Source organism: Oncorhynchus clarkii, chromosome 23 (genome assembly GCF_045791955.1).
Source record: "Oncorhynchus clarkii lewisi isolate Uvic-CL-2024 chromosome 23, UVic_Ocla_1.0, whole genome shotgun sequence".
Lineage (NCBI taxonomy): Eukaryota > Metazoa > Chordata > Actinopteri > Salmoniformes > Salmonidae > Oncorhynchus > Oncorhynchus clarkii.
The window spans coordinates 54,968,637-54,990,403 of record NC_092169.1 but is presented as its reverse complement, the minus strand read 5'-3'; the positions used below and the strand labels follow the sequence as shown (position 1 = coordinate 54,990,403).

At 41.3% G+C, this 21,767-nt stretch overlaps 1 protein-coding gene across 2 annotated transcripts in view; it reads right to left on the bottom strand.

The window, feature by feature from the left end:
- LOC139381244 (A disintegrin and metalloproteinase with thrombospondin motifs 3) overlaps positions 1-21,767 on the bottom strand; it is a 134,954-nt gene that overhangs the window by 28,144 nt on the left and 85,043 nt on the right. For both annotated transcript variants that reach the window (XM_071124718.1, XM_071124720.1), the window contains exons 7-13: positions 12,358-12,463; positions 11,319-11,462; positions 8,208-8,340; positions 6,999-7,112; positions 6,026-6,174; positions 4,691-4,863; positions 670-803 (exon numbers count right to left, since the gene is read on the bottom strand). In XM_071124718.1, coding sequence (XP_070980819.1) covers positions 670-803; positions 4,691-4,863; positions 6,026-6,174; positions 6,999-7,112; positions 8,208-8,340; positions 11,319-11,462; positions 12,358-12,463 — 953 coding nt within the window. The remainder of the gene's footprint in view (positions 1-669; positions 804-4,690; positions 4,864-6,025; positions 6,175-6,998; positions 7,113-8,207; positions 8,341-11,318; positions 11,463-12,357; positions 12,464-21,767) is intronic.

The following is a 21,767-nucleotide window of genomic DNA, read 5'->3' as shown; positions in this document are numbered from 1 at the left end:
AGAGAGAGAGAGAGAAACAGAGAGAGAGAGAGGCACTGAAGCCACTGTAGATATAGAGAGGTATAGATAGAGAGAGGTACAGATAGAGAGGTATAGATAGAGAGAGATACAGATAGAGAGAGGTACACATAGAGAGGTATAGATAGAGAGAGGTATAGAGAGAGAGGTATAGATAGAGATGTATAGATAGAGAGGTATAGATAGAGAGGTATAGATAGAGAGGTCTATATAGAGAGGTATAGATAGAGAGGTACAGATAGAGAGGTATAGATAGAGAGGTACAGATAGAGAGGTATAGATAGAGAGGTATAGATAGGGGTATAGATAGAGAGAGGTACAGATAGAGAGAGGAACAGATAGAGAGGTATAGAGAGAGAGGTACAGATAGAGAGGTACAGGTAGAGAGGTATATATAAAGAGGTGTAGATAGAGAGGTACAGATAGAGAGAGGTACAGATAGAGAGAGGTATAGATAGAGGTATAGATAGAGAGGTACAGATAGATAGGTATAGATAGAGAGGTATAGATAGAGAGGTTTAGATAGAGGTATAGATAGAGAGAGGTACAGATAGAGAGGTATAGATAGAGAGGTATAGATAGAGAGGTATAGATAGAGAGAGGTATAGATAGAGAGCGGTATAGATAGAGAGATAGCTATACTGTACATACCAGACATTCCCCCCGGGTGCAGACACTGAAAGGGTCTGTGTAGCTGCACCGCGTCCCATCATGCATCACCTGGTTCATGACCACCACCTCACCGGTCTCTTTGGACTGACAGCTCAATTCACACTTGTGAGCCTCTACACGGGTGAAGATCAATCAATCAATCAAATGCATTTTATAAAGCCCTTTTTACATCAGCAGTTGTCACTAAGTGTTTTTCAGATACCCAGTCTAAGATACCAGAGAGAAAGTAATGCAGAGACAGAAGCACTGTGGCTAGTAAAACTCCCTAGAGTATACCCAGTCTAAGATACCAGAGAGAAAGCAACGCAGAGGCACTGTGGCTAGTAAAACTCCCTAGAGGATACCCAGTCTAAGATACCAGAGAGAAAGTAACGCAGAGGCAGAGGCACTGTGGCTAGTAAAACTCCCTAGAGGATACCCAGTCTAAGATACCAGAGAGAAAGCAACGCAGAGGCACTGTGGCTAGTAAAACTCCCTAGAGGATACCCAGTCTAAGATACCAGAGAGAAAGCAAGGCAGAGGCAGAAGCACTGTGGCTAGTAAAACTCCCTAGAGGATACCCAGTCTAAGATACCAGAGAGAAAGCAACGCAGAGGCACTGTGGCTAGTAAAACTCCCTAGAGGATACCCAGTCTAAGATACCAGAGAGAAAGTAACGCAGAGGCACTGTGGCTAGTAAAACTCCCTAGAGGATACCAAGTCTAAGATACCAGAGAGAAAGTAACGCAGAGGCAGAAGTACTGTGGCTAGTAAAACTCCCTAGAGGATACCCAGTCTAAGATACCAGAGAGAAAGCAATGCAGAGGTAGAAGCACTGTGGCTAGTAAAACTCTCTAGAGGATACCCAGTCTAAGATACCAGAGAGAAAGCAACGCAGAGGCACTGTGGCTAGTAAAACTCCCTAGAGGATACCCAGTCTAAGATACCAGAGAGAGAGTAATGCAGAGGCAGAGGCACTGTGGCTAGTAAAACTCCCTAGAGGATACCCAGTCTAAGATACCAGAGAGAAAGCAACGCAGAGGCACTGTGGCTAGTAAAACTCCCTAGAGGATACCCAGTCTAAGATACCAGAGAGAAAGTAACGCAGAGGCAGAAGCACTGTGGCTAGTAAAACTCCCTAGAGGATACCCAGTCTAAGATACCAGAGAGAAAGCAACGCAGAGGCAGCAGTACTGTGGTTAGTAAAACTCCCTAGAGGATACCCAGTCTAAGATACCAGAGAGAAAGTAACGCAGAGGCAGAGGCACTGTGGCTAGTAAAACTCCCTAGAGGATACCCAGTCTAAGATACCAGAGAGAAAGCAATGCAGAGGTAGAAGCACTGTGGCTAGTAAAACTCTCTAGAGGATACCCAGTCTAAGATACCAGAGAGAAAGCAACGCAGAGGCACTGTGGCTAGTAAAACTCCCTAGAGGATACCCAGTCTAAGATACCAGAGAGAAAGTAACGCAGAGGCAGAGGCACTGTGGCTAGTAAAACTCCCTAGAGGATACCCAGTCTAAGATATCAGAGAGAAAGCAACGCAGAGGCACTGTGGCTAGTAAAACTCCCTAGAGGATACCCAGTCTAAGATACCAGAGAGAAAGCAACGCAGAGGCACTGTGGCTAGTAAAACTCCCTAGAGGATACCCAGTCTAAGATACCAGAGAGAAAGCAACACAGAGGCAGAAGTACTGTGGCTAGTAAAACTCCCTAGAGGATACCCAGTCTAAGATACCAGAGAGAAAGCAACGCAGAGGCACTGTGGCTAGTAAAACTCCCTAGAGGATACCCAGTCTAAGATACCAGAGAGAAAGCAACGCAGAGGCACTGTGGCTAGTAAAACTCCCTAGAGGATACCCAGTCTAAGATACCAGAGAGAAAGTAACGCAGAGGCAGAAGCACTGTGGCTAGTAAAACTCCCTAGAGGATACCCAGTCTAAGATACCAGAGAGAAAGCAACGCAGAGGCAGAAGTACTGTGGCTAGTAAAACTCCCTAGAGGATACCCAGTCTAAGATACCAGAGAGAAAGTAACGCAGAGGCAGAGGCACTGTGGCTAGTAAAACTCCCTAGAGGATACCCAGTCTAAGATACCAGAGAGAAAGCAATGCAGAGGTAGAAGCACTGTGGCTAGTAAAACTCTCTAGAGGATACCCAGTCTAAGATACCAGAGAGAAAGCAACGCAGAGGCACTGTGGCTAGTAAAACTCCCTAGAGGATACCCAGTCTAAGATACCAGAGAGAAAGTAACGCAGAGGCAGAGGCACTGTGGCTAGTAAAACTCCCTAGAGGATACCCAGTCTAAGATACCAGAGAGAAAGCAACGCAGAGGCACTGTGGCTAGTAAAACTCCCTAGAGGATACCCAGTCTAAGATACCAGAGAGAAAGCAACGCAGAGGCACTGTGGCTAGTAAAACTCCCTAGAGGATACCCAGTCTAAGATACCAGAGAGAAAGTAACGCAGAGGCACTGTGGCTAGTAAAACTCCCTAGAGGATACCCAGTCTAAGATACCAGAGAGAAAGTAACGCAGAGGCAGAAGTACTGTGGCTAGTAAAACTCCCTAGAGGATACCCAGTCTAAGATACCAGAGAGAAAGCAATGCAGAGGTAGAAGCACTGTGGCTAGTAAAACTCTCTAGAGGATACCCAGTCTAAGATACCAGAGAGAAAGCAACGCAGAGGCACTGTGGCTAGTAAAACTCCCTAGAGGATACCCAGTCTAAGATACCAGAGAGAGAGTAATGCAGAGGCAGAGGCACTGTGGCTAGTAAAACTCCCTAGAGGATACCCAGTCTAAGATACCAGAGAGAAAGCAACGCAGAGGCACTGTGGCTTGTAAAACTCCCTAGAGGATACCCAGTCTAAGATACCAGAGAGAAAGTAACGCAGAGGCAGAGGCACTGTGGCTAGTAAAACTCCCTAGAGGATACCCAGTCTAAGATACCAGAGAGAAAGCAACGCAGAGGCACTGTGGCTAGTAAAACTCCCTAGAGGATACCCAGTCTAAGATACCAGAGAGAAAGTAACGCAGAGGCAGAGGCACTGTGGCTAGTAAAACTCCCTAGAGGATACCCAGTCTAAGATACCAGAGAGAAAGCAATGCAGAGGTAGAAGCACTGTGGCTAGTAAAACTCTCTAGAGGATACCCAGTCTAAGATACCAGAGAGAAAGCAACGCAGAGGCACTGTGGCTAGTAAAACTCCCTAGAGGATACCCAGTCTAAGATACCAGAGAGAAAGTAACGCAGAGGCAGAGGCACTGTGGCTAGTAAAACTCCCTAGAGGATACCCAGTCTAAGATACCAGAGAGAAAGCAACGCAGAGGCACTGTGGCTAGTAAAACTCCCTAGAGGATACCCAGTCTAAGATACCAGAGAGAAAGCAACGCAGAGGCACTGTGGCTAGTAAAACTCCCTAGAGGATACCCAGTCTAAGATACCAGAGAGAAAGTAATGCAGAGGCACTGTGGCTAGTAAAACTCCCTAGAGGATACCCAGTCTAAGATACCAGAGAGAAAGCAACGCAGAGGCAGAAGCACTGTGGCTAGTAAAACTCCCTAGAGGATACCCAGTCTAAGATACCAGAGAGAGAGTAATGCAGAGGCAGAGGCACTGTGGCTAGTAAAACTCCCTAGAGGATACCCAGTCTAAGATACCAGAGAGAAAGCAACGCAGAGGCAGAAGCACTGTGGCTAGTAAAACTCCCTAGAGGATACCCAGTCTAAGATACCAGAGAGAAAGCAACGCAGAGGCAGAGGCACTGTGGCTAGTAAAACTCTCTAGAGGATACCCAGTCTAAGATACCAGAGAGAAAGCAACACAGAGGCAGAAGCACTGTGGCTAGTAAAACTCCCTAGAGAAAGAAATCAAAATGAACACATCCTTTAGTCCAGACTGAGTGAAGATAAACTAAATAAATGACAAGAGAAAGTTTGCATTGTATCTCTTCTGCCCTTCTGCCACCCCAAACCCCAAACTAAAAGGCATAGTGTTCCATTTGGGAAGCAGGCTGTGTCCTACCATCTGGGTGTTCGTAAGGGAGCCAGGTGTGCTTGGTGTTCTTGTGATATTTGTTGCTCCTCTGGACACACTGTTGAGCGCGGAAGTCCTCGTAGGGTCCGACACACTCCTCCATGTTACACATCTGGTAATCGAAGGTGGAACCGGGGCAATCCCGACCGCCGTACGCAGGCCTGGAGACAGGGGGCGACAACACGGAAACAATAAACAAGCAACCCAGTAATCAACACCTAGCGTGTATCCCAAATAGCACCCTATTCCCTATGGACCCAGGTCAAAAGTAGTGCAGTGAATAGAATGCAATTTGGGATACATCCCAGGAGGGCCTGTCGTTCAGGTTCAGTGATTAGTTTAATTTAACTGTAATGTGGATCAGGGTAGAACTGGGCCTGTCGTTCAGGTTCAGTGATTAGATCCATTTAACTGTAATGTGGATCAGGGTAGAACTGGGCCTGTCGTTCAGGTTCAGTGATCAGATCCATTTAACTGTAATGTGGATCAGGGTAGAACTGGGCCTGTCGTTCAGGTTCAGTGATTAGTTTAATTTAACTGTAATGTGGATCAGGGTAGAACTGGGCCTGTCGTTCAGGTTCAGTGATCAGATCCATTTAACTGTAATGTGGATCAGGGTAGAACTGGACCTGTCGTTCAGGTTCAGTGATTAGTTTAATTTAACTGTAATGTGGATCAGGGTAGAACTGGGCCTGTCGTCCAGGTTCAGTGATTAGTTCCATTTAACTAGATCTGAGATCTGAGTCTCTACTCAGGGTCATGATGTAGTACACAGGGTTCATTATTATTTAGATGACACATACTCACATACAGTATACGCATAAAGTCACACACACACACACACACAAGTCCTAACAGGATCTAGGTAGAAGTCCTAACAGGATCTAGGTAGAAGTCCTAACAGGATCTAGGTAGAAGTCCTAACAGGATGCAGGTAGAAGTTCTAACAGGTTGTAGGTAGAAGTTCTAACAGGTTGTAGGTAGAAGTCCTAACAGGATGTAGGTAGAAGTCCTAACAGGATGTAGGTAGAAGTTCTAACAGGTTGTAGGTAAAAGTCCTAACAGGATGTAGGTAGAAGTCCTAACAGGATGTAGGTAGAAGTCCTAACAGGTTGTAGGTAGAAGTTCTAACAGGTTGTAGGTAAAAGTCCTAACAGGATGTAGGTAGAAGTCCTAACAGGATGTAGGTAGAAGTCCTAACAGGATGCAGAGGATAACGTCAGTGAGGAGACCTAAGAACCCACCTCGGAGCCAGATTAATACATCTCTACCCACACTACCCACAATGCCCTCCCCACCTGTTCCCCTGTGACAGACACTCACACGGGGTTGTTACAAGTTCTGCTCCGGGAGCGTACTCCACCTCCACAGGTTCTGGAGCAGGACCCAAACTTAGTCCAGGACCCCCAGTTACCGTCATGGCCCTGAGGCTGGTTAGAGGAGCGCCAGATACAGTGGCCCTTGAAGCACCACTAAACAGACAGGACACAGGAGAGTCAACAGGACATACAGTACATACAGTACATAGACTATCTGTCCATTTATCAGCCCTATTCTCATTAAAACCATGGCTAGAATGGAGCCCTGACCATGTCAATGGTATATAACAACTCTATAGAGCGATGACGGCTACTCTACTCCATCACTCCATTAATCATGACTAGCCAATGAAATGCTAACTTCACGCTAATTAAATGCTTAGTAAGTACATTCAAACTGTTCCTTCTGTTTATCCATTTGAACTATTGTGTACTTAATTTTAAAAAAAAACGTTTTATATATTTTTTTTTCAGAAAGGAGACAGTGGAGTCAACAGTGCATACATGTATACAATATATTTTTATCCATTCGTTGGCTCCGTTAGCATTAAAACCATGGCTAGAATGAGCCCTGAACATCTCCTGGGTCAGAGTTCACGACAACTGTTATGCTTCGAGCAATCCTGGTTAAAGGAACATGGGTAGAACATGAGAGTGAACACTATTCGTCCGTGAAGTATGAATAGCTGATTAAATGCTCTTTAAATGTATGGGTTAGGTGCCACCTGTGTTACACAGCCATTGCAGTTGGACATCAGTACATGTGGGACATAGAACAAATATAAGCACCCACCAAAAATGATTACAACATTCAAACGGGCCGATATGTTATTTCTAATATTAATTTAGTAAAACTTCTTCAAGTAATTGTGTACTTTTTGGAGAACTGTTTCTAAAGATGAAGTATAGCACTGTATATTATTAGGTCTATCTATTGTCATCAGAAATCCATGGTTTGTTTTCGAACCATTTCCCACCTTCGACGGTGCACACTCCGTCCCATCCACCGGAGGACCCTTCTTGGTCTTACAAAAGTACTGGTTGTCAGGGTGACTACACCACAGCTGCTTGCAGGGATCGTAGGTCCGGAACTATAGGGGAGAGAGAGAGAGAGAGAGAGAGAGAGAGAGAGAGAGAGAGAGAGAGAGAGAGAGAGAGAGAGAGACAGAGAGACAGAGAGAGACAGAGAGAGACAGAGAGAGACAGAGACAGTAAGAGACAGTAAGAGACAGAGACAGAGACAGAGAGACAGAGAGAGAGAGAGAGAGAGAGAGAGACAGAGACAGAAAGAGACAGAGAGACAGAGACAGAGAGAAAGAGAGAGAGAGACAGAGAGAGAGAAAGAGACAGAGACAGAGAGAGAGAGAGAGAGAGAGAGAGAGAGAGAGAGAGAGAGAGAGAGAGACAAAGAGAGAGCGAGAGAGAGAGAGAGATAGAGAGAGAGAGAGAGAGAGAGAGAGAGAGAGAGAGAGACAAAGAGAGAGCGAGAGAGAGAGAGAGATAGAGAGAGAGAGAGAGAGAGAGAGAGAGAGAGAGAGAGAGAGACAGAGACAGAGAGAGACAGAGAGACAGAGACAGAGAGAAAGAGAGAGAGAGACAGAGAGAGAGAAAGAGACAGAGACAGAGACAGAGAGACAAAGAGAGAGACAAAGAGAGAGACAAAGAGAGAGAGAGTAGGGAAGAGGATGTCAGAGAGAAGAGAAGAGAGTAGGGAAAAGGAGATCAGAGAGAAGAAGATAGAGAACGGAAGAGGTGGTCAGAGAGAGAGATGAGAGGTAGTTAGTGCATTTCCGTGGCCAGTCTACGGGTCACCTAGTCTCTTCCCAGAAGTCATGTCCCCTCTGCAATCTCAAACAGTGAAAAAGCTGCCCACTATCTAAGCATATGGACCAGGGGGATAATAAGGAGAACACAGGACCCTGCTCCATCTAAGACTAACCTGTGTAATATTTGAATCCCATCCTCAGAAGATCAAAGTCCTGAGTGGTACTGAGTGCCCCATGCAGTCCTAAACCTGCGTCCCAAATGGCAAGATATTCCCTGATGGGCCCTGGTAAAAAAGCAGTGCACTATATACGGAATAGGGTGCCATTCGGGACACACATTGACAGGCTGCCCCGTCACCAACGGTCACAATTGTTATTCTCAGATCTCAGGGGTCTAGCTAGCTGCTGGAGGGGACTTACAGCGGTGCACATCTTGTAGCCCACGCCGAAATCAAAACGACACTGCTCGTCCATGGAGTAGTTAATCCCAGGTAGCTCAGGAAGCTTGGGCCACTTGTGTTCAAAAGGGTTGTCCAGGAGACAGTCATAAGAGCTGGAGGGATAAGACACATCAGAACAGAGACAGTCATAAGAGCTGGAGATAAAACACATCCGAACAGAGACAATCATAAGAGATGGAGGGAGATAAGACACATCAGAACAGAGACAGTCATAAGAGATGGAGGGATAAGACACATCAGAACAGAGACAGTCATAAGAGATGGAGGGAGATAAGACACATAAGAACAGAGACAGTCATAAGAGATGGAGGGATAAGACACATCAGAACAGAGACAGTCATAAGAGATGGAGGGAGATAAGACACATCAGAACAGAGACAGTCATAAGAGATGGAGGGATAAGACACATCAGAACAGAGACAGTCATAAGAGATGGAGGGAGATAAGACACATCAGAACAGAGACAGTCATAAGAGATGGAGGGATAAGACACATCAGAACAGAGACAGTCATAAGAGCTGGAGGGAGATAAGACACATCAGAACAGAGACAGTCATAAGAGATGGAGATAAAACACATCAGAACAGAGACAGTCATAAGAGCTGGAGGGAGATAAGACACATCAGAACAGAGACAGTCATAAGAGATGGAGGGATAAGACACATCAGAACAGAGACAGTCATAAGAGCTGGAGGGAGATAAGACACATCAGAACAGAGACAGTCATAAGAGATGGAGATAAAACACATCAGAACAGAGACAGTCATAAGAGCTGGAGGGAGATAAGACACATCAGAACAGAGACAGTCATAAGAGATGGAGGGATAAGACACATCAGAACAGAGACAGTCATAAGAGCTGGAGGGAGATAAGACACATCAGAACAGAGACAGTCATAAGAGATGGAGGGAGATAAAACACATCAGAACAGAGACAGTCATAAGAGATGGAGGGATAAGACACATCCGAACAGAGACAGTCATTAGAGCTGATCAAATTGATCAGAAATACAGTGTAGACATTGTTAATGTTGTAAATCACTATTGTAGCTGGAAACGGCAGATTCTTTATGGAATATCTACATAGGCGTACAGAGGCCCATTATCAGCAACCATCACTCCTGTGTTCCAATGGCATGCTGTGTTAGCTCATCCAAGTCTAGTTGATCATTAGAAAACCCTTTTGCAATTATGTTAGCACAGCTGGAAACTGTAGTGCTAATTAAAGAAGCAATAAAACTGGTCTTCTTTAGACTAGTTGAGTTTCTGGAGCATCAGCATTTGTAGGTTCGATTACATGCTCAAACTGGCCAGAAACAAATAACTTTTTTCTGAAACTCGTCAGTCTATTCTTGTTCTGAGAAATGAAGGCTATTCCATGCGAGAAATTGGCAACAAACTGAAGCTCTCGTACAATGCTGTGTACTACTCCCTTCACAGAACAGAGCAAACTGTCTCTAACCAGAATAGAAAGAGGAGTGGGAGGCCCCGGTGCACAACTGAGCAAGAGGACAAGTACATTAGAGTGTCTAGTTTGAGAAACAGACTCCTCACAAGTCCTCAACTGGCAGCTTCATTAAATAGTATCCGCAAAACACCAGTCTCAACGTCAACAGTGAAGAGGTGACTCTGGGATGCTGGCCTTCTAGGCAGAACACCAGTCTCAACGTCAACAGTGAAGAGGTGACTCCGGGATGCTGGCCTTCTAGGCAGAACACCAGTCTCAACATCAACAGTGAAGAGGTGACTCTGGGATGCTGGCCTTCTAGGCAGAACACCAGTCTCAACATCAACAGTGAAGAGGCGACTCTGGGATGCTGGCCTTCTAGGCAGAACACCAGTCTCAACGTCAACAGTGAAGAGGTGACTCTGGGATGCTGGCCTTCTAGGCAGAACACCAGTCTCAACATCAACAGTGAAGAGGTGACTCTGGGATGCTGGCCTTCTAGGCAGAACACCAGTCTCAACATCAACAGTGAAGAGGCGACTCTGGGATGCTGGCCTTCTAGGCAGAACACCAGTCTCAACGTCAACAGTGAAGAGGTGACTCTGGGATGCTGGCCTTCTAGGCAGAACACCAGTCTCAACATCAACAGTGAAGAGGCGACTCTGGGATGCTGGCCTTCTAGGCAGAACACCAGTCTCAACGTCAACAGTGAAGAGGTGACTCTGGGATGCTGGCCTTCTAGGCAGAACACCAGTCTCAACGTCAACAGTGAAGAGGCGACTCTGGGATGCTGGCCTTCTAGGCAGAACACCAGTCTCAACGTCAACAGTGAAGAGGTGACTCTGGGATGCTGGCCTTCTAGGCAGAACACCAGTCTCAACGTCAACAGTGAAGAGGTGACTCTGGGATGCTGGCCTTCTAGGCAGAACACCAGTCTCAACGTCAACAGTGAAGAGGTGACTCTGGGATGCTGGCCTTCTAGGCAGAACACCAGTCTCAACGTCAACAGTGAAGAGGTGACTCTGGGATGCTGGCCTTCTAGGCAGAACACCAGTCTCAACATCAACAGTGAAGAGGTGACTCTGGGATGCTGGCCTTCTAGGCAGAACACCAGTCTCAACATCAACAGTGAAGAGGCGACTCCGGGATGCTGGCCTTCTAGGCAGAACACCAGTCTCAACGTCAACAGTGAAGAGGTGACTCCGGGATGCTGGCCTTCTAGGCAGAGTTGCAAAGAAAAAGCCATATCTCGACCAATAAAAGGAAAAGATTAAGACACAGACACTGGACAGAGGAACTAGAAGGCCAGCATCCCAGAGTTTCCTCTTCACTGTTGACGTGATATAGGTCAGTGATACAAGTCTGTGATAGGTCAGTGATACATGTCAGTGATAGGTCAGTGATACATGTCAGTGATATATGTCAGTGATATGTCAGTGATATAGGTCAGTGAAAGGTCAGTGATAGGTCAGTGGTATATGTCAGTTATAGGTCAGTGATATAGGTCAGTGATACATGTCAGTGATGTCAGTGTTATGTCAGTGACCAGGATTCCTGGAAAAGCTGTGAACTCTGGGAAAGTTGTCAGAACCCTAGTCAGTGGTACGGCGAAGGCTGCACCTACTGGATGTATCGGTTCAGTTCCTGTTTACTGCAGCGTGACCAGTGGTAGCGATGGAAGGCTGCTTGGACCAGTGGTGCCATGATGCTGCCCATGCTGGTCTCGTCAGAACAACGATTCCCCTGTCCGTCATGTTCCATACCTAACCTGTTGAAATGGTACCTGAGTTATTGATGAGCAAAACACAGTATTACGCTCAAACACAAAGCCAGTCTCAAATGACTCTCTGTTCCCTAAATAGGGCACTACTGTTGACTCTCTGTTCCCTATATAGGACATTACTGTTGACTCTCTATTCCCTATATAGGGCACTACTGTTGACTCTCTGTACCCTATATAGGGCACTACTGTTGACTCTCTGTTCCCTATATAGGACATTACTGTTGACTCTCTATTCCCTATATAGGGCACTACTGTTGACTCTCTGTTCCCTATATAGGGCACCACTGTTGACTCTCTGTTCCCTATATAGGGCACTACTGTTGACTCTCTGTTCCCTATAGAGGGCACTACTGTTGACTCTCTGTTCCCTATAGAGGGCACTACTGTTGACTCTCTGTTCCCTATATAGAGCACTACTGTTGACTCTCTGTTCCCTATATAGGGCACTACTGTTGACTCTCTGTTCCCTATATAGAGCACTACTGTTGACTCTCTGTTGACACGCAGCTCTTTGCTTGTATTCCTTTTAGTTTCTTCAAGCTATGGGGCTCACAGGTCCCGTAGGACCCTGGTCAACAGTAGTGAACAACAGGGAAGAGGGTGCCACTTGGGACAACAGTAGTGAACAACAGGGAAGATGGTGCCACTTGGGACAACAGTAGTGAACAACAGGGAAGAGGGTGCCACTTGGGTCAACAGTAGTGAACAACAGGGAGAAGGGCGCCACTTGGGACGAAAGTAGTGGACAACAGGGAGAAGGGCGCCACTTGGGACGACAGTAGTGGACAACAGGGAAGAGGGTGCCACTTGGGTCAACAGTAGTGAACAACAGGGAAGAGGGCGCCACTTGGGACACAGCCTGTGTGCTGCGATGACTTACACATGTCCGGTCTCGTGCGCCACCACGAAGGCCGAGGAGAATCCGTCCTCGTGGTTCAGAGTGCAGCTCCTCAGAGGGTGGCACATGCCTGTCACCGGGGCGTAACCTAGGCAACACAGATCACACACGGGCACTGATAACAAACCGTTAGGCAGAGATGAAGCTTTGTATGGCTGTTACATCACACCTGGGTTCAAATAGTACTTGAAATCATTTGAAATAATTCAGCTGGGCTTGATTGAGCTTGCCTGACGCTATGAAACCAATGGAATAGTTGCACAAGCGCAAAACTCCGCCCACCTGGCACTCCACCACTAAACGTGGTGCTTAAAGTATTAGAATTAAAAACAAATGTTACTTGAACCCAGGTCTGGGTACATATGTCTCTCTAAGGCTCTGATCAGACCACGGTTATGATGATGTGGTGGGGATGGATTAAGGTGAGACCAGGTCGGCCTGCTTTTAGATGTCTGTCTGTGTTTCGGGAGACGTCTTCAATACCAATTTATCTAGTAAATCATACATAAATCATACATTAATATCTTGGTCAGTGGTCGACTTCATCTACACGGAGGCCAATTTCAACAACACATTTCTAGTTGCAACGAAAAACCTGTCAAGATGCATATAAAGTATCTATTGCATTATGCAATAGTTTTGTGTACATGTGAAATAGCACGTATATTCTCCTGACACTGGTAGGTAGGTACCTCTAGTTGTCAGAATTCCCAGAATGCACGCACATTTTTACAGGTAGTAGTTGTGTAAACAAAGCTACTGCGTAAACATTGCTGCTAACACAGGATGTTGGATTGACTTCAGCTCTAATTGTTCTTTGTGTGTTTTTTATTTTTTTTTTACATAAGAGAAAATGATGAATTATCCCAACAGAGCCAATGCTATTATAATTATAGTGTCTGACATATACCTACTGCAATTAACAAAGAACTACCAATTGGACACAAATCAGAACAACGAATATGAAAATGAACACAGATTACTGTATATAAAGCATGTCGTCTTCATGTGTGGCTCAGTCCCAAATATGGCACCCTGTTCCCTATATAGTACACTCCTTTTGACCAGGGACCATAGTGCGCATCATAGGGAATAGTGTGCCATCTGGGACAGATGCACATGAAGAAGACTTGCTTTATAGTCTGTGTTCCATTTCCATAGTAGTTGTTCTGATTTGTGTCCAATGAGCAGTTTGTTGTTGATAGCAGTAAGTACGTGTCTCTGTTGTTAGCTGATACGTGCTGCTGAACAGATGGGTAAAATAGCCTTTAAAAAATATACTGTGTCAATAATCAGGAAATGCCTAAAGGCAGGAAATGAGGCTACGATAAAAAATTGAAAAACTGTCAAACTTTGAGAAAGGCCTGAAGATTTTGTCTGTGTACTTGCTTGTGTCTAAATTCCTCTTCTATCTACTGAAATAGACAGTAAGCTTGAAAGCATTTTGTTAAACCCAGCACAGACAGACCAACACAAGCTTGTTATTAAAACCAAACACAACCGTATAATATAACCCAACAATACAGTAATGACACATATTTAAACACAAAGCACAAAGGACACATGAATACAACTACTATACTATATACTATAAATAACTACTATACTATACATAAGTACTATACTATATACTATAAATAACTACTATACTATACATAAGTACTATACTATATACTATACATAAGTGCTATACTGTATACTGTGTATAAAACTACTATACACTATAAATTACTACTATACTATACACTAACTACTATACTATATATAACTTCTATACTATAGAATATGTACTATACTATATATAAAACCACTATATACTATATATAACTACTATACTACATACTAACTACTATACACTATATATAACTACTATACTACATACTACTATACTACATACTAACTACTATACACTATATATAACTACTATACTACACACTAACTACTATACACTATATATAACTACTATACTATATACTTACTATACTATATACTATATATAACTACTATACTATACATAACTACTATACTATACATACTATACTATACATAACTACTATACTACATACTAACTACTATACACTATATATAACTACTATAATATATACTTACTACTATACTATACAAAACTACTATACTGTACATAACTACTATACTATATACTTACTAATATACCATACATAACTACTATACACTATATATAACTACTACACACTATATATAACTACTACACACTATATATAACTACTATACTATATATAACTACTATACTCGACCAAGAGATGTGCAGCGATCCAGATTAGCTGAGCGTTTTGTTTGGTTCAAATGGGGGTTTGTTGCTGAAACAAATGGTCCTGCTCTCTGACCATGTGAAGACCTTTGGCATGCAGGTAAAAAAGCAGAAAATGCAGACACAGACAGATATTGATGATCGGGGCTGCTTCAGTTGGCCATGTCCCAAATGCCAATCTATTCCCTATATAGAGGACTACTTTTTTGGACTAGAGCTCTATTGGTCCTGGTCCAAAGTAGTGAACTACATAGTGAATGGAGTACCATTTGGGACACGTGCTCTGCGGTGATTAGCTAGAACCCAGTTGCAATGATGTCACTATAGCCAGATTTGAACCAGTTCTGGTTGTAATGTGGTTGTAATGGCGTTATTTCATCTAGCTCTGCCCGATGGCAAAGAACTACAAGGAACATGGCGGCACATGGTGGCATCCAATGGTTATGTAGTTATATCAGTTGGTCAGATGGTTATGTTATAATGGTTATGTAGTTATATCAGATGGTTATGTTATAATGGTTATGTAGTTATATCAGTTGGTCAGATGGTTATGTTATAATGGTTATGTAGTTATATCAGATGGTTATGTTATAATGGTTATGTAGTTATATCAGATGGTTATGTTATAATGGTTATGTAGTTATATCAGATGGTCAGATGGTTATGTTATAATGGTTATGTAGTTATATCAGATGGTCAGATGGTTATGTTATAATGGTTATGTAGTTATATCAGATGGTTATGTTATAATGGTTATGTAGTTATATCAGATGGTCATGTTATAATGGTTATGTAGTTATATCAGATGGTTATGTTATAATGGTTATGTAGTTATATCAGATGGTTATGTTATAATGGTTATGTAGTTATATCAGATGGTTATGTTATAATGGTTATGTAGTTATATCAGATGGTTATGTTATAATGGTTATGTAGTTATATCAGATGGTTATGTTATAATGGTTATGTAGTTATATCAGATGGTTATGTTATAATGGTTATGTAGTTATATCAGATGGTTATGTTATAATGGTTATGTAGTTATATCAGATGGTTATGTTATAATGATTATGTAGTTATATCAGATGGTTATGTTATAATGGTTATGTAGTTATATCAGATGGTTATGTTATAATGGTTATGTAGTTATATCAGATGGTTATGTTATAATGGTTATGTAGTTATATCAGATGGTTATGTTATAATGGTTATGTAGTTATATCAGATGGTTATGTTATAATGGTTATGTAGTTATATCAAATGGTCAAATGTTATTTAATAGTCATGTTATATTTATATCCAATAGTCACTCTGTTTATAGGAAGATGACGTTTCCTATTATATGCCACTGTCATAAAGGTGTCGTGGAATCACCATGATCACCATGATCACCGTCAGAGTTGGGCTCAATTCTATTTCAATCAATTCTGTCAATTCAGGAAGGAAATTGGAATTGACCCCAAACCTGGTTTGAATGACTTAGTTAGAATGGCTTAGTTCTACTTAGTTAGAATGGCTTAGTTCTACTTAGTTAGAATGGCTTAGTTCTACTTAGTTAGAATGGGTTAGTTCTACTTAGTTAGAATGGCTTAGTTCTACTTAGTTAGAATGGCTTACTTCTACTTAGTTAGAATGGCTTAGTTCTACTTAGTTAGAATGGCTTAGTTCTACTTAGTTAGAATGGCTTAGTTAGACTGGCTTAGTTAGACTTAGTTAGAATGGCTTAGTTAGACTTAGTTCTACTTAGTTAGACTGGCTTAGTTAGACTTAGTTAGAATGGCTTAGTTCTACTTAGTTAGAATGGCTTAGTTCTACTTAGTTAGAATGGCTTAGTTCTACTTAGTTAGAATGGCTTAGTTCTACTTAGTTAGAATGGCTTAGTTCTACTTAGTTAGAATGGCTTAGTTCTACTTAGTTAGAATGGCTTAGTTAGACTGGCTTAGTTAGACTTAGTTAGAATGGCTTAGTTAGACTTAGTTCTACTTAGTTAGACTGGCTTAGTTAGACTTAGTTAGAATGGCTTAGTTAGACTTAGTTCTACTTAGTTAGAATGGCTTAGTTAGACTTAGTTCTACTTAGTTAGAATGGCTTAGTTGGACTTAGTTAGAATGGCTTAGTTAGGCTTAGTTCTACTTAGAATGGCTTAGTTAGGCTTAGTTCTACTTAGTTAGAATGGCTTAGTTAAACTTGCTCAGTTGAACTTAGTTAGAATGGTTTAGTTAGACTTAATTCTTCTTAGTTAGAATGGTTTAGTTAGACTTAATTCTACTTAGTTAGAATGGCTTAGTTAGACTGGCTTAGTTAGACTACTATACACTATATATAACTACTATAATATATACTTACTACTATACTATACAAAACTACTATACTGTACATAACTACTATACTATATACTTACTAATATACCATACATAACTACTATACACTATATATAACTACTACACACTATATATAACTACTACACACTATATATAACTACTATACTATATATAACTACTATACTCGACCAAGAGATGTGCAGCGATCCAGATTAGCTGAGCGTTTTGTTTGGTTCAAATGGGGGTTTGTTGCTGAAACAAATGGTCCTGCTCTCTGACCATGTGAAGACCTTTGGCATGCAGGTAAAAAAGCAGAAAATGCAGACACAGACAGATATTGATGATCGGGGCTGCTTCAGTTGGCCATGTCCCAAATGCCAATCTATTCCCTATATAGAGGACTACTTTTTTGGACTAGAGCTCTATTGGTCCTGGTCCAAAGTAGTGAACTACATAGTGAATGGAGTACCATTTGGGACACGTGCTCTGCGGTGATTAGCTAGAACCCAGTTGCAATGATGTCACTATAGCCAGATTTGAACCAGTTCTGGTTGTAATGTGGTTGTAATGGCGTTATTTCATCTAGCTCTGCCCGATGGCAAAGAACTACAAGGAACATGGCGGCACATGGTGGCATCCAATGGTTATGTAGTTATATCAGTTGGTCAGATGGTTATGTTATAATGGTTATGTAGTTATATCAGTTGGTCAGATGGTTATGTTATAATGGTTATGTAGTTATATCAGATGGTTATGTTATAATGGTTATGTAGTTATATCAGATGGTTATGTTATAATGGTTATGTAGTTATATCAGATGGTCAGATGGTTATGTTATAATGGTTATGTAGTTATATCAGATGGTCAGATGGTTATGTTATAATGGTTATGTAGTTATATCAGATGGTTATGTTATAATGGTTATGTAGTTATATCAGATGGTCATGTTATAATGGTTATGTAGTTATATCAGATGGTTATGTTATAATGGTTATGTAGTTATATCAGATGGTTATGTTATAATGGTTATGTAGTTATATCAGATGGTTATGTTATAATGGTTATGTAGTTATATCAGATGGTTATGTTATAATGGTTATGTAGTTATATCAGATGGTTATGTTATAATGGTTATGTAGTTATATCAGATGGTTATGTTATAATGGTTATGTAGTTATATCAGATGGTTATGTTATAATGGTTATGTAGTTATATCAGATGGTTATGTTATAATGATTATGTAGTTATATCAGATGGTTATGTTATAATGGTTATGTAGTTATATCAGATGGTTATGTTATAATGGTTATGTAGTTATATCAGATGGTTATGTTATAATGGTTATGTAGTTATATCAGATGGTTATGTTATAATGGTTATGTAGTTATATCAGATGGTTATGTTATAATGGTTATGTAGTTATATCAAATGGTCAAATGTTATTTAATAGTCATGTTATATTTATATCCAATAGTCACTCTGTTTATAGGAAGATGACGTTTCCTATTATATGCCACTGTCATAAAGGTGTCGTGGAATCACCATGATCACCATGATCACCGTCAGAGTTGGGCTCAATTCTATTTCAATCAATTCTGTCAATTCAGGAAGGAAATTGGAATTGACCCCAAACCTGGTTTGAATGACTTAGTTAGAATGGCTTAGTTCTACTTAGTTAGAATGGCTTAGTTCTACTTAGTTAGAATGGCTTAGTTCTACTTAGTTAGAATGGGTTAGTTCTACTTAGTTAGAATGGCTTAGTTCTACTTAGTTAGAATGGCTTACTTCTACTTAGTTAGAATGGCTTAGTTCTACTTAGTTAGAATGGCTTAGTTCTACTTAGTTAGAATGGCTTAGTTAGACTGGCTTAGTTAGACTTAGTTAGAATGGCTTAGTTAGACTTAGTTCTACTTAGTTAGACTGGCTTAGTTAGACTTAGTTAGAATGGCTTAGTTCTACTTAGTTAGAATGGCTTAGTTCTACTTAGTTAGAATGGCTTAGTTCTACTTAGTTAGAATGGCTTAGTTCTACTTAGTTAGAATGGCTTAGTTCTACTTAGTTAGAATGGCTTAGTTCTACTTAGTTAGAATGGCTTAGTTAGACTGGCTTAGTTAGACTTAGTTAGAATGGCTTAGTTAGACTTAGTTCTACTTAGTTAGACTGGCTTAGTTAGACTTAGTTAGAATGGCTTAGTTAGACTTAGTTCTACTTAGTTAGAATGGCTTAGTTAGACTTAGTTCTACTTAGTTAGAATGGCTTAGTTGGACTTAGTTAGAATGGCTTAGTTAGGCTTAGTTCTACTTAGAATGGCTTAGTTAGGCTTAGTTCTACTTAGTTAGAATGGCTTAGTTAAACTTGCTCAGTTGAACTTAGTTAGAATGGTTTAGTTAGACTTAATTCTTCTTAGTTAGAATGGTTTAGTTAGACTTAATTCTACTTAGTTAGAATGGCTTAGTTAGACTGGCTTAGTTAGACTTAGTTCTACTTAGATAGAATGGCTTAGTTAGACGTAGTTCTACTTAGTTAGACTGGCTTAGTTAGACTTAGTTCTACTTATTGAGAATGGCTTAGTTAGACGTAGTTCTACTTAGTTAGAATGGCTTAGTTAGACGTAGTTCTACTTAGTTAGAATGGCTTAGTTAGGCTTAGTTCTACTTAGTGAGAATGGCTTAGTTAGACTTAGTTCTACTTAGTTAGAATGATGGATGGTGTTTCTTCTTCCATAATAGTTGAGTCGCTCATCACCTATTTAAATGCTGCAAGCAAAATGGCACAACAGGAAAGCAATGGAGATGCGCTAGCTGAGCCCTTTATCTGAAGACAGATAAAAGATATTCAAGAGAATGGAGACTGTATACATTCCCATGAAAAAAACATGGTGAGCTTGGCATGGAAGAGTATGAGAAAAAGTTGCAGTAGGTACAGTAGCTATAGTGCAGTAGCTATGGTACAGTAGCTATGTTATAGTAGCTATGGTACAGTAGCTATGTTATAGTAGCTATGGTACAGTAGCTATGTTATAGTAGCTATGGTACAGTAGCTATGTTATAGTAGCTATGGTACAGTAGCTATAGTGCAGTAGCTATGGTATAGTAGCTATGGTACAGTAGCTATGTTATAGTAGCTATGGTACAGTAGCTATGTTATAGTAGCTATGGTACAGTAGCTATAGTGCAGTAGCTATGGTATAGTAGCTATGGTACAGTAGCTATAGTGCAGTAGCTATGTTATAGTAGCTATGGTACAGTAGCTATGTTATAGTAGCTATGGTATAGTAGCTATAGTGCAGTAGCTATGTTATAGTAGCTATGGTACAGTAGCTATAGTGCAGTAGCTATGTTATAGTAGCTATGGTACAGTAGCTATAGTGCAGTAGCTATGGTATAGTAGCTATGGTACAGTAGCTATGGTAGCTATGGTACAGTAGCTATAGTGCAGTAGCTATGGTATAGTAGCTATAGTGCAGTAGCTATGGTACAGTAGCTATAGTGCAGTAGCTATGGTATAGTAGCTATGTTATAGTAGCTATGTTATAGTAGCTATGGTAGCTATGGTACAGTAGCTATAGTGCAGTAGCTATGGTACAGTAGCTATAGTGCAGTAGCTATGGTACAGTAGCTATAGTGCAGTAGCTATGGTATAGTAGCTATAGTGCAGTAGCTATGGTATAGTAGCTATGTTATAGTAGCTATAGTAGCTATGGTACAGTAGCTATAGTGCAGTAGCTATGGTATAGTAGCTATAGTGCAGTAGCTATGGTACAGTAGCTATGGTACAGTAGCTATGGTACAGTAGCTATGGTATAGTAGCTATGGTACAGTAGCTATGTTATAGTAGCTATGGTATAGTAGCTATGTTATAGTAGCTATGGTATAGTAGCTATGTTATAGTAGCTATGTTATAGTAGCTATGGTAGCTATGGTACAGTAGCTATGGTACAGTAGCTATAGTGCAGTAGCTATGGTATAGTAGCTATGGTACAGTAGCTATGGTACAGTAGCTATAGTGCAGTAGCTATGTTATAGTAGCTATGTTATAGTAGCTATAGTAACTATGGTACAGTAGCTATAGTGCAGTAGCTATGGTATAGTAGCTATAGTGCAGTAGCTATGTTATAGTAGCTTTGGTACAGTAGCTATAGTGCAGTAGCTATGGTATAGTAGCTATAGTGCAGTAGCTATGGTACAGTAGCTATGTTATAGTAGCTATGGTATAGTAGCTATAGTGCAGTAGCTATGTTATAGTAGCTATGGTACAGTAGCTATAGTGCAGTAGCTATGGTATAGTAGCTATAGTGCAGTAGCTATGGTACAGTAGCTATGTTATAGTAGCTATGGTATAGTAGCTATAGTGCAGTAGCTATGGTACAGTAGCTATGTTATAGTAGCTATGGTATAGTAGCTATAGTGCAGTAGCTATGGTACAGTAGCTATGTTATAGTAGCTATAGTGCAGTAGCTATAGTGCAGTAGCTATGTTATAGTAGCTATGGTACAGTAGCTATAGTGCAGTAGCTATGGTATAGTAGCTATAGTGCAGTAGCTATAGAACAGTAGTTATAGTGCAGTAGCTATAGAACAGTAGTTATAGTGCAGTAGCTATGGTACAGTAGCTATGTTATAGTAGCTATGGTACAGTAGCTATAGTGCAGTAGCTATGTTATAGTAGCTATAGTGCAGTAGCTATGGTATAGTAGCTATAGTGCAGTAGCTATGGTACAGTAGCTATGTTATAGTAGCTATAGTAGCTATAGTGCAGTAGCTATGGTATAGTAGCTATAGTGCA